We start from the raw sequence: 13,748 nt of genomic DNA, 5'->3' as shown, positions 1-13,748 counted from the left end.
TGGTATATCGGTGATGTTTGATACAGGTTTTAAAATCCTATGTCGTCGAGGTGGGAATAATTTTTTGGTCTCCTATCTTCAATATAATTCTACCATATATGTACAATGATTAACACCAGTAAAGCTGCTTGAAAAAGGTTCATTGTGACTGAAACATTGCCACACCAGGTGGGCTAATAAACAGGTCCACTATTTGCATCTTTTTTTTTTGAGTTCTGCCTTCTATCTATCTATCTATCTACAGTTAGGTCCAGAAATATTTGGACAGTGACACAAGTTTTGTTATTTTAGCTGTTTACAAAAACATGTTCAGAAATACAATTATATATATAATATGGGCTGAAAGTGCACACTCCCAGCTGCAATATGAGAGTTTTCACTTCCAAATCGGAGAAAGGGTTTAGGAATCATAGCTCTGTAATGCATAGCCTCCTCCTCTTTTTCAAGGGACCAAAAGTAATTGGACAAGGGACTCTAAGGGCTGCAATTAACTCTGAAGGCGTCTCCCTCTTTAACCTGTAATCAATGAAGTAGTTAAAAGGTCTGGGGTTGATTACAGGTGTGTGGTTTTGCATTTGGAAGCTGTTGCTGTGACCAGACAACATGCGGTCTAAGGAACTCTCAATTGAGGTGAAGCAGAACATCCTGAGGCTGGAAAAAAAGAAAAAAATCCATCAGAGAGATAGCAGACATGCTTGGAGTAGCAAAATCAACAGTCGGGTACATTCTGAGAAAAAAGGAATTGACTGGTGAGCTTGGGAACTCAAAAAGGCCTGGGCGTCCACGGATGACAACAGTGGTGGATGATCGCCGCATACTTTCTTTGGTGAAGAAGAACCCGTTCACAACATCAACTGAAGTCCAGAACACTCTCAGTGAAGTAGGTGTATCTGTCTCTAAGTCAACAGTAAAGAGAAGACTCCATGAAAGTAAATACAAAGGGTTCACATCTAGATGCAAACCATTCATCAATTCCAAAAATAGACAGGCCAGAGTTAAATTTGCTGAAAAACACCTCATGAAGCCAGCTCAGTTCTGGAAAAGTATTCTATGGACAGATGAGACAAAGATCAACCTGTACCAGAATGATGGGAAGAAAAAAGTTTGGAGAAGAAAGGGAACGGCACATGATCCAAGGCACACCACATCCTCTGTAAAACATGGTGGAGGCAACGTGATGGCATGGGCATGCATGGCTTTCAATGGCACTGGGTCACTTGTGTTTATTGATGACATAACAGCAGACAAGAGTAGCCGGATGAATTCTGAAGTGTACAGGGATATACTTTCAGCCCAGATTCAGCCAAATGCCGCAAAGTTGATCGGACGGCGCTTCATAGTACAGATGGACAATGACCCCAAGCATACAGCAAAAGCTACCCAGGAGTTCATGAGTGCAAAAAAGTGGAACATTCTGCAATGGCCAAGTCAATCACCAGATCTTAACCCAATTGAGCATGCATTTCACTTGCTCAAATCCAGACTTAAGACGGAAAGACCCACAAACAAGCAAGACCTGAAGGCTGCGGCTGTAAAGGCCTGGCAAAGCATTAAGAAGGAGGAAACCCAGCGTTTGGTGATGTCCATGGGTTCCAGACTTAAGGCAGTGATTGCCTCCAAAGGATTCGCAACAAAATATTGAAAATAAAAATATTTTGTTTGGGTTTGGTTTATTTGTCCAATTACTTTTGACCTCCTAAAATGTGGAGTGTTTGTAAAGAAATGTGTACAATTCCTACAATTTCTATCAGATATTTTTGTTCAAACCTTCAAATTAAACGTTACAATCTGCACTTGAATTCTGTTGTAGAGGTTTCATTTCAAATCCAATGTGGTGGCATGCAGAGCCCAACTCGCGAAAATTGTGTCACTGTCCAAATATTTCTGAACCTAACTGTATCTATCTATCTATCTATCTATCTATCTATCTCCCTATCTAACTACCTACAGTGGGTGAAATAAAAATTAAACACGTCACCAATTTTCTAAGTATACATATTTCTTAAGGTGCTATTAACATGAATTTCTCGTCAAATGTCAGTAACCACCCATCCAATTCACACAAGCAAAACAAATACAAACTATAAATGTGCTTAAATTAGGTTTTGTGAAATAATGAGAAATGACACAGGGAAAAAGTATTGAAAATGCTTACTTACTAAAATGTATTTAATACTTAGTACAAGAGTCTTTGTTGGTGATGACAGCTTCCTGATGCCTCCTGTTTGAAGAAACTAGTTGCATGAGAGTTGCATTGCTCAGATGTGATTTTGGCTCATTCTTTCCCACAAACACTTTTCAAATCCTGAAGGTTCTGTGGGCTCCTTCAATGAACTCTGAGCTTTAGTTCATTCCATAAATTTTCTATTGGATTTAGGTCAGGGGATTAGCTGGATCATAGTAGCAGCTTTATTAACTTTCTGTTGAACCAATTAAGAGCTTCCTTGGCTGTGTGTTTGGCAATAGGGATGAGCTAACCTGAATAGTAAAGTTCGACGTTCGTACTGCACACCAGGTGTCTCGATCTCAGACTCGAACATGGACTTTTTAAAATATTCTGTGTCCAAGTTTGGAGTGTGGGTACTGTTTGAATGCTAATAAAGTTTTTGAAAGTCTGCAAGTGCCGCCAATCAACAAGCTTTATTGCATGCAGAAGTGGCCTGTATGCTGCTGTTGCCAATAAAAAAAAACAAAACATGGGTTTCCACTTATTTTGATAACCAGTGCAGGTAAAGCAGATAACTGCGGGCTGTAACCCTCAGCTTTCTGCTGTACATTGTCTGGTTGTCAAAAACATAGGGTCCAACTACATTTTTTAAAATAATTTAAGTAACTAATTTTAAAAAATGGCGTAGGGTTTCCCCATTTTTGATAACCAGGCAAGGTAAAGCAGACAGCTGAGGGCTGGTTTTATCAGGCTGGGAAGGTCCATAGTTATTTGGTCCTCCCCAGCCTAACAATAGCAGTCCGCAGCCACCCTTGAAGTGGAGCATCCATTAGATGCGCCAATTCTAACACTTTACCTTAAGGGGGTGTTACACGCAGCGATATCGCTAGCGTTTGTGCGTCATGGGCAAATCTCTGCCCGTGTCGCACAATATCGTTAGAAGCCGTCACATGGACTTACCTGCCTAGCGATGTCACTGTTGCCTCCTTTCTAAGGGGGCGGTTCGTGTGGCGTCACAGCAGCGTCACTAAGCGGCCGCCCAATAGAAGCAGAGGGGCGGAGATGAGCGGGACGTAATATCCCGTCCATCTCCTTCCTTCTGCATTGTCGGCGGCCGCAGGTAAGCTGCAGTTTGTCATTCCCGAGGTGTCACACGTAGCGATGTGTGCTGCCTCGGGAACGACGAACAACCTGCGTGCTCAACAATCAACGATTTCTTAAAAAGGAACGACGTGTCAACGATGGACGATAAGGTGAGTATTTTCCATCGTTAACGGTCGTTCCTTGCTGTCACACGCAACGACGTCGCTAACGATGACGGATGTGCGTCACTGGAATCCGTGACCACGGCGATATATCGTTAGATATAGTTGCGTGTAATGGGGCCTTTCCTCTTCTCGATTGTCCTGGTTCAATGGCAATCGGTATAATTTTGGGGTTGATGTCAGGTGTGAATTAACAATAAGAAAAGACTATCTGGAACACCAATATGTGTGAACTGAGTGCTAGCTTAAAAAAACACATCACTATAATAAAGTGAAAAAGCTGCACACTAAACACCATGTTATAAGAAATTGTGAGAAAAGCACCTATTCCAATTATAGAAATTGCTTTTCCTATAATTCCTTATAACATAGTGTTTAGTGTGCAGCTTTTTCACTTTATTATAGTTAGGTATGAATTAACAGCTGGCATAAAGCTCAGGGCTTAGTAATAAATAGGCATTTATCAGATATTCCCCTTACTAACCCAGCAGGTGTTGAGTTAAAAAAAACCACACAAACAGGGAAAAAATAGTTTATTTGAATAATCATTAGACTACACTCCCATTTATTTAATACAAAAAAGTCCTGGAAGTTCGAACGTAATCCAAATGGTGAATAAATACTTAAATATATTAATTAAAATGAAAGCCTAGAAGATCTGACTATAGCCAATGGACTAATGCCCCATGATGCTTATCAATTCTTACTGAGCTGACATCAAATTATTTAAATAATTTAAAAAACAGTGTGGCATCCCCTCTATTATTGATAACCAGACAAGGTTATCGAACTTTTCTTATCATATTCGACCTTTTCTTACCATTGACTCTGTAAAAACTCTTACTGTTTCTCTTATCCATTCTTGTCTGGACTATTGCAACTCTCAACTAATCGGTCTTCCTTATACTAGACTCTCCCCTCTCCAATCCATCCTGAATGTAGCACTAGTTTCCCATCTGGTACAGAGACTTTTTGCTAGCTGCTACAATTCTCTGCAATGCACTACCCAGGACAATTTGCCTAAATCCCAATACCCACAGTTTTAAGCATACCCTAAACAGGCATTTCTTTAGACTAGTCTATCACCTCATCTCACTTTTCGAACTATACCCGTTTTGCCCTTATAATATTTTCTTCAAAATCTGGTTATTTTTATCATCGGTTAGCACACCCTCTGTACCTGCACTTGTACACATACTGACTGGTGACCAGTTCATGCAGTGATATGTGAATTTCCTATTGAATTCCCTATTCATATTGATGGCTGGACCATACAAGACAAGCACTCTTTACCATTTACTTTTTGAGCCTCCCCTATTTCCTCATAGTCTATAAGCTTGTGAGCAGTGGCATCATTCTTCTTGGCATCTGTTGAATTATGTTATTATGTAACCTATTATGTCGGATATTGTTGTCAGTATATGTCCCCTTTGTATTGTAAAGTGCTGCAGAATATGTTCGCGCTACATAAATACATTTTTCATTATTATTATTATTATTAGGCAAAGCTGGCAGCTGAGGGTCGCAGCCCACAGTTGCCTGCTTTACCTGCTCTGATTATCAAAAATAGGTGGGACCATATACCATTTTTTTTTATTTATTCCCTATCCACATTTGTTTGCAGGGCAATTGTCCCCATTTTGCTTACTTTTGCAGATCCCTACCCTTACTACAATCATTTTAAATTCATTTTACAGCACAGAAGTTTGGGTCCAAATTGACTTGCAAGGGGTTTGGGTTCCAGGGTCAAGTTCAGATCAAGTCCGAGTCCCAAACCGAACTTTTAACTAAAGTCCGGCCAAACATGGTGAACATTCTCTTGCTGAACTGTTCACCCTCATTTCATCTTCCTCATCCTAGTAGATGGCAGATTTTTTTTTTTATCATGAATGTCTTACATTTGTCCATTCATCCTCCTTTCAACTACAGGAAGTTTGCCAGTGTAGTATGCTGGCAAACAGCCCCACATAATAATTTTCCCGCCTCCAAACTTCGCTGATCTATCAATAAAATATGAATAATGAATGATTATATAATAGGGTTATACTTTAATACTTTAATTCTGTATTCCGTACTATAAATTATCATTAATAGTGTCAAAAAGAAAAGGTAGTTTTTTCATGACCTGTAATAACAGCCTGGTCTGGCTGGCTTAAAGATTTAAGCTGTCCATCCAACGGAGATAAAGTTCTGCCAAACAACAAATTTTAGCAGCATTAGCCCATAATCTAATTTACGGTATATGCCTCCTATATTAGTCCCTATCAGAATAGGTCAGGAAAAAGAGGGTTCAGGCTTATTAGATTTATTAGAAGCTCATTTCATTTCTTTTTTTTCCCTCCAGAAGATAAACCACTTGCATGCTGCCTTTTTACCCTTTTCAATGGAGTCCTATGGGTGATCGATGTCATTGTTTGTTATCCATCACTGCCTTTTTCTAAATGTTGGAAAGGAAAAAATGCAGTCTAAAATGACAGTGACACATTATTTGTGCCGTATTTGGCCATACAGTTGGCAGTATATAGGTGACAATAATAGGTGACAATGAAAATAATGTACACTAATGTATAGTATTCAATATGTTCCATGGGTCAGATATATAAAGAAAGTTTGTTCTACAGCTGACAGTTTTAAGAATAAATATCTGTTTGGGCAGTAATGCAAAGTGTTGGCTGCCATGCTTTTTAAAGCTGCACACAGCACAAAAGTCAATGTCTTGGTATATGTTTTGCTTTACAATGGAAGTGTATTGGAGATTGACCCAAACAGTTGGTTTCACAACATTTGTATATATATATATATATATATATATATATATATCTATAGATAGATAGATATATATATATATATATATATATATATATATATATATATATATATATATAGATAGATAGATAGATATATCTATATCTATATATATATTTATATATATATATATATATATATATATATATATATATATATATATATATATGAACCACTTGCATCACAGCGTGTCTGCCCGATTGTATTCTTATAGTTGGAAATGCCATCAGGAGTCTATAGGGAAAGACAGGACCGGTCAGGCACACATCTTCTTTCCAGGCCAGTTCAATTGATTGACAGGTCTCTTGGGAGAAGACGGCTGCAGTCTGCACCAAAGTACTGCAGCTTTCTATGGTCCAGGTGATTGACAGGTTTCTTGCGCGTGTGTACCTATGGAGAAACCTGTGAACACCTAAAGCACAGCAGGGAGATGTCAGCTGGGGTCCACGCTAAAGTACTCCAGCTCTCTATGTTCCAGTTAATTGACAGGTCTCTGCCATATGGGTACCTAGAGAGAGGCCTGTCAATCACCTGCATCAGGGCAAGAAGAAGCCAACCAGGAGCATGCCAAACCAGTCAGGTCACTCTCCATGATTCATAGCTTTTCAAATTATGTTTTTCTCCGAATCGCCGCAATTGCACAACTAGTCTCTGATTCAATACTACCTGTTGTGCAGACAACATGAATCTAATGACCAGTTCCATTTAAGACTAGGTTTGTATAAGAACAAAATACAATTTGGCAAGTAAATGATAATTTAATACAGCTTTATATCAGCTTTATAGCTTTTAGGCTCATTTCACAATACTTAAAAAACAGCCCTACTTAAACAGAGATATTGTTGTTTATATAAAATACGCTGAAAAGTACATTTGTAGATATTTTCATTAGGATCCATTTTTTTCAAGGATCAATAAAGTGTAGACTGCTACACTTTTTATTTTTAAAAATGGAAGCTAGAGGTATGCATTTGTTAACATTCATGTCTTTGGGAAACGTATTTTACGTATTGCCTTACATTAGTCTGGATTATTTTCTAATCCAGTTTTTCCAAAAGGCAGTCACATGACCTAATTACCCTTCACTTATAGCCAATAAAAAAAACTGATTTTTTTTTAATAAAACAGATTTCAATACACACAATACATGTTAAAATAAAAATGGAAATGCTTGATTTAAAATGCATTCATTAGCATCAGTTTCAATATCAATCCATTCTAAAACCTGTTATTAAAAATCTTGATAGAGCCATGCAGCTGCAGTAGAAAAGCGATGTGTGAAACTCAACTTAGAAATGATATGTATGATGACGCGTGCCATTTGTATTCAGTTACATCCCTTATTTTTTGCATTATAAAGCCTGACAAGGACTCATGCATTAAGCTTGAATTTGATACCATAATTAGCCCAAAGAGAACACCAAACAAAAAGAGCTTTGTATATTTCAATACGTTCACATAATTGGTTTAAAACTCATGTATTCCCAAACTATCAGCAAATAAGTGAGTTTGCTAAAATATTATTCCTAAAATAAAAATTGTTAATGAAACGAGCACACATTCTACATATTGTAAGTCCTCATAAGCCCATATACAGAAAAATGGTAAACCCATAAAAATACTACATTGGGGGTTTTCAGTGGCTATATTGTTAAAGGGAACATGTCAGGATTATTTTACAATGGCAAGTAATGATACAATTGCTTAAGTCCTACTATAGCAAAAAATGGTACCTACTTTGTAATACTACGATGTAAAGTCTAGCTTTGAGGCCACATGCGAATTTGTTTGGAGGTGCATTGGGGGCCTGCAATGACATCTGAGTGCATCAATACACCCTCAAAGCACTTTCAATCTAAGTTTTATACATTAGGTGGAGAAGACAGGGTTAAAGCTCTGGGCTGCTGTGGAAAGACGAGACCATCAGGATGACTGTGATTTATTTCTACGCGTTTCAGAGATAAGATATCTCCTTCTTCAGGACCGTTCACAATGTACCTAATTTTCATGTGACTTCCAAGCTCCATGTTGTAATGTAGGCACATTGGATTGCTACAAGATAGATATACATTTAATAATTACACAAGGTTTTATACACACTCTATCAGTTCCCATAGTAAAATCATCTTGAGAGTTGCCTTATAAAATATCCATATCAAGCTAAAGTATTTTCAATCTTTCCATGGTAATAAAACTTTATAAACCTTCTGGTGCCTATGTAGGAGGAACATAAGATGCAGAATACTGATCTGCATGTTAACTTGCATGATTTTTGTGCCTCTGGTATTGTATTGCACTGAGTTGGATCATCTGTTGCAATCTGGCGTGTCAGCGCATCTAGGCATGCTACAATTGACTTTAGCAGGATTCCATATTCTCATGCAACATATCTATCTACTGAGGACCATACCTACCATATTGTCAAATTATTATTTTAGTCTTTTAAAATTGATAGCTTTGCTCTTTTACTATTTTAGGTTGACTGTAGACTTATCAGTTAGAGGGTTTTTAGAAATGAAATGCCCATTCAGAGATTTCTTTGTAATGTCATTTGTCTATTTTAAAGCTTTAATTGTCTTTCAAAGTTGTTATAGAGGTTTGGTTATACTTTAACTCATAACTTAGCCATTGTGCTATTGTACATAAACATTTTTAATGGTTATTTGACAAAAGGAGGTGACCTATGAATGGCCTATAAATTCATTCATCTTGGTCCCCATTATTCTAATATATATATATAGCTAGCTTTATAGACATGATATAACTTTGTATGTGTTTTGTATCTTTCAGCTTAAACATTAGGCCTCCTTCAGACATCTGTGATTTTTCTCTTACATAAAGACAAGGACAGTTCTTCATTGATATATAGAGTTATATGTCACTACGCTTTGGAAAGATATGGTACTCAAGTAGGGATCCAGTCCATAATCATAGAAGTAGAACAACTTAGTACTCAAATACTGTGGTGGTGATTAAACTGACAATTTTAATGACAATCCAATTACAGAAAATAATTATTGTTTCTGTCCCTCATTCCGGACTTTCATCAGAATGAAACTCTGTAAAGTAAACAACATGAAAAAACAAACAGATCTCCATGGAGAGATCAGCTCCTGAAAAATAAGTGCAGTAGTTGGGTGACCTTAGTCACAATGTGCATGGCACCGAAGTCGTTCTTCTACTGCGCCTATCTCCTGGAACTGCTCCCTCTACAGCAATCTGTTTGTTTTTCATGATTACCATACACAGTGTCATTTTGATGACGATTCAGAATGAGGGACAGAAACGTTAATTATTATATTTCTATAACTAGATTGTCATTAAAATTTTCAGTTCACTGATGTTTTGAATCAGAGTTTCTGTTTTCTATTGTGCCAGTTTTTACTATCAGTGTTTTTTTTATCAATGATAATCACTGATAAAAAAAAATGCAAATCTTGTCCTGTACATTGCATTGTTATTAAGGGACAGAACACAGATTACATCCACAAATGCATAGAATTGTATAGCTAATTTTGATCCGTGACTCCACATGACCATTGGGTCTGCAAAAAACACAGTTACGCCTTTAGACTGTAAGAGGTACTTATTGTATCCATGAAAAACATGGCTACAACACGTACATGACTCACTGGGGTCTGAATGAGGTTTTACTATTTGCATGTAAGCGTTGACATAACTTGTAATGTTTTACTAAATGACAATTGGTTGTGTTTGCCTCCAAAGTCCTGAGTCTGACTCATTTTGCTTTGACTTTTGTCCTCAGATGCATATCCAGACCACAACACTGACCATTTCAGTGAGTTTGAGTGCCTCAGTGTCCTTAGGTATGCTCTACATGCCCAAGGTCTATGTTATCCTTTTCCACCCAGAACTGAATGTCCCCAAGCGCAAAAGAAGCCTCAAGGCTGTTGTCACTGCAGCGACTATGAGTAACAAATTCACACAAAAAGGAGGCTACAGACCAAATGGCGAGGCCAAGACTGAGCTATGTGATAGCATGGAGACACAAGGCAAGTAATATTTTCAACAGAACTAATATGTCTACACCATTTAACTTTACATCAGGCTTATTTATTTCAGCAAAAGCAATTCATTACAGGATGACAAGCAATTAAGGAATCTAAACATTATCTTATCCATGAAAGTCAAAGAAACCTGGTTAATAGTCAATCAAAAATCTGCCGCTTTGTTCAAGAAATGAGAAATAAGGCTCCAAGACATTAAATAAACAAAGCCAATGCTAGATCTGTGACTAAAATAGTAAAGAGGATTAGCCTATCTCCTGATTCGTTAGTGAGTCTGGGTCACGTATCTGTTAAATAAACAGCTGTATATCAATCGCTCCCCCAACCCCTCCTGGTGCCCACGCTCAGAAAACACAGCATACAGCTAATGACGCTGTCAGAATTCATCTTCTCATTCACAGGTTCAATGTCAAGCGACATCTCCCACAGGCTGCGGCCTTAGAAATCCTGCAGTAACCTGGGGGTGGACTCTGCATGAATTCCACATACTCTGCACATTTCCACATTTCAAAGCTTCATCAAGCAGAATGTGAAACCTCTATAGCTTCCACACAATTCCTATCACAATGCTGGAGGCTCATTATCGTCATCATTGTGCGGAAATGTATTATTTATTCAATACCATAATGTGCGTAATGTATATGTTACCAAGCAACATAATGCAGTGATGTGTATAGCGCCAGAGCACTACAGTGTATGCAGGTGCATGGTGTGAAAGGGTAAGTACATGCATAAAACATTTCCAGTCCTGATACAATAGGAATGCAATGGCTGCACTTTTACTTTCTCTCTGTCTGTCACCATGTGTTAACCTCTTATAAGTCACCACCGTCCTTTGTAAGACACAAGTGGTAATTTAGAGACATCTTTGCTCAACAAGTGCTTTTATTGTTTCCATCTCAATGAAGATTGTAGTCCTAGGTGAATAATATGTGTGGGATATCAGCAAACACAAACTAGTGCAGATGTATAAGAGACATAACAGAATGTGACGTGTTACACAACATAATGTACTGTATCTGTGACAAAAGTGCAGTCATTTTACTGTGTATGCCCTATTAAAGGGGTATTCCATCTCCAAGATCCTATCCCAATATGTAGTAGGCATAATAATTATTACTTTTTATTCGCTATCTTAGAGTAACATCTTCAGTAATAATGCAAATTTACACTGTAGTCAGATCCCTGTAGGAGGTCCCATTGTAAAGTCTGTAACTTTACATAGAAAACAAAGCACAAAAGTTCACCCTATGTATCCATGCTGCCGAAGTACCATGGAGCATGTAGCGATAAGCTCAAGCCGCATCTCTCCATTTTTCCTGTGCTGTTGAAGACTTTAGTCTCTGCCTCACATGCTTCTGTAGGGGCCATTTTGTGACCATGAGGAAAGTTTTGCCTATCTGAAGGTAACTAAACAAGAAAAATTAGAAGGAAAAGGAATTCCGGCATGGCTGATCAGGCAATTGTTTTTGACATTTTTTTTCTTCATTTAGACATCATTAAAAAACATGAAGAGACAAACAAATCCATGGAAATTGTTATTAAAATAACATATGTTTTGAGCACAACTGCCTTTAATCAAAGCATGACGTAAAAAGACAAATACCATCATCTATAAATGAAAGCCAACCAATCACAGCAGCTAGAAGTTCAACCAATAGGAATACATAACAGCAGGTGAAAATGGGATATAAATAATTAGTATAGTCCTTGTGGTACATATTCATTGTAGAGAAGAAAGAAAAAATAACAAAAGAAAACAAAAAAAATCACAGCAGTTAGAAGTAATACCAATAGGAATACATAGCAGCAAGTGAAAATATAATGTAATCACCTATAATTAGCATAGTCTTTGAGGTTCATAATCATTGGGGATAAGAAAGAAAACAAAAAAACTAAGAAATATTGAAAAGATCATTTTTTGCATAACATTGCGATACTTGGTATTTAAATTCAAAATTCCTCACACAATAAGAGATTTTTTTTGCCAATTACTGTCCCTCTTTGGATATGTCTCTTTTTCCAAGGCAAAAAAATCTGAAGTCTGAGACATCCCCTTTGGGAAAATAAACAAAGTGGTTTGCAGCTTCCGGGTATGATCCATTGTTGTCCTTGATGTTAGTGAGGTGCTCGGCTATCTGCCTTTTTAATTTGTGTACATTGCAGCTGATATATCTGACATTGCAAACTCTGCATTCAATACAATAAACGACATGGTGCCAGTTGCAATTGATGAAATCATTCATTTTACAGCTCACACTATTGGGAAGATCAAAGGATAATATTTTCTGCTGTCAGCAGAAATAATTCTGTATGTGCCACTACAATATTTCCAGGATGTGTTTTGCAGTTTTGTAATTTTTATAGATCTTTGGAATATACCAAATGTTAAGTTTCTCGTACTGGATCCATGCTGATGACCCCAGGACTTCACATGTGGATGCATTTCCTGGTGGGGTGAGCTTTTTTCTTTTTCATTTCATTTCTATGGTGAGAAGTTCTAACTAATTGGTGCACCCTCTTCTTGCAAAAAAAATCAGGCATTGAACCCAAAAAATTGTGACCTAATATATTTTAACGCAATAATAAAAATGTGCTTCAATGCCAAGGTGTGGGCACTGTGTTGGCTAAGAAGATACTCTATTGCACTGAATGGCAAGGTGGTGGGCAATAGAGGAATAGAGATTTGTAATATCATAAATATAAAACATGTAATTTTACTTCCACGTGAACCTGTTGAAAACTTGCAAAACAGCTGTCTTTGAGGTAGCCATGGATCCTACATACCAGTGGGTGTAAATGTTCCTCCACCCATTCACTACATTTCTCATTTAAAGAGCCAATACCCAACATACAAGTGCATCTTAATAAATTAGAATATCATCAAAAAGTTAATTACTTTCAGTAATCCAATACAAAAAGGGAAACACATATAATAATAATTATAATGATAGTAATAATTTTATTTGTATGAGGGGACATGTACAGACATTATGAGACATTACAAAATAACAGATTTCAGATACCAAGAGGAGTGACAGCCCTGCTCGTAAGCTTACAATCTATAAGGGAATAGGAAAGGCACAAAAGATGAATGGGGGGAAGCTTGTCATATATGGTCCAGCCATCAATTTAATAAGGGATTCAAAACCAGCTGCATGGACCGATTACCAGCCAGAATTTATACAGGTACAGAGTGTAAAAAAGTACATGGAGAGGAATAGAGTCAGAAGATATAGGGTACAAGAATTGGAAGTAAATTTTATGAAGGGCAGAATGGGAATAGTTGGATGAGCTGGGTGAGGTGATAGGCTAGTCTAAAGTAAGGCATTTTTAGGGCCCGCTTAAAGGTGTGGATGTTGGGAATTTTAATCAAATTTGTAGTGTGTTCAAGAGCATTGGCGGAGCTCGTGAGAAATCTTGAAGACAGGAGTGGGAGGTTCAAATTATTGAGGATGTCAGTCAGGTCATTAGCAGAATAGA

At 37.5% G+C, this 13,748-nt stretch overlaps 1 protein-coding gene across 2 annotated transcripts in view; it reads left to right on the top strand.

The window, feature by feature from the left end:
* GRM4 (glutamate metabotropic receptor 4) overlaps positions 1–13,748 on the top strand; it is a 760,688-nt gene that overhangs the window by 619,937 nt on the left and 127,003 nt on the right. Inside the window, exon 10 of one of the 2 annotated variants that reach the window (XM_075335863.1) lies at positions 10,004–10,250. The exons of the other annotated variant lie outside the window; for it this stretch is intronic. Within the exon in view, the coding sequence (XP_075191978.1) occupies positions 10,004–10,250 (247 nt within the window). The remainder of the gene's footprint in view (positions 1–10,003; positions 10,251–13,748) is intronic. 2 annotated transcript variants of the gene reach the window in all.

Source organism: Anomaloglossus baeobatrachus, chromosome 2, assembly GCF_048569485.1.
Source record: "Anomaloglossus baeobatrachus isolate aAnoBae1 chromosome 2, aAnoBae1.hap1, whole genome shotgun sequence".
Taxonomy (NCBI): domain Eukaryota; kingdom Metazoa; phylum Chordata; class Amphibia; order Anura; family Aromobatidae; genus Anomaloglossus; species Anomaloglossus baeobatrachus.
The sequence above is the reverse complement of the archived record's forward strand: the minus strand, read 5'-3'. Positions and strand labels throughout refer to the sequence as shown.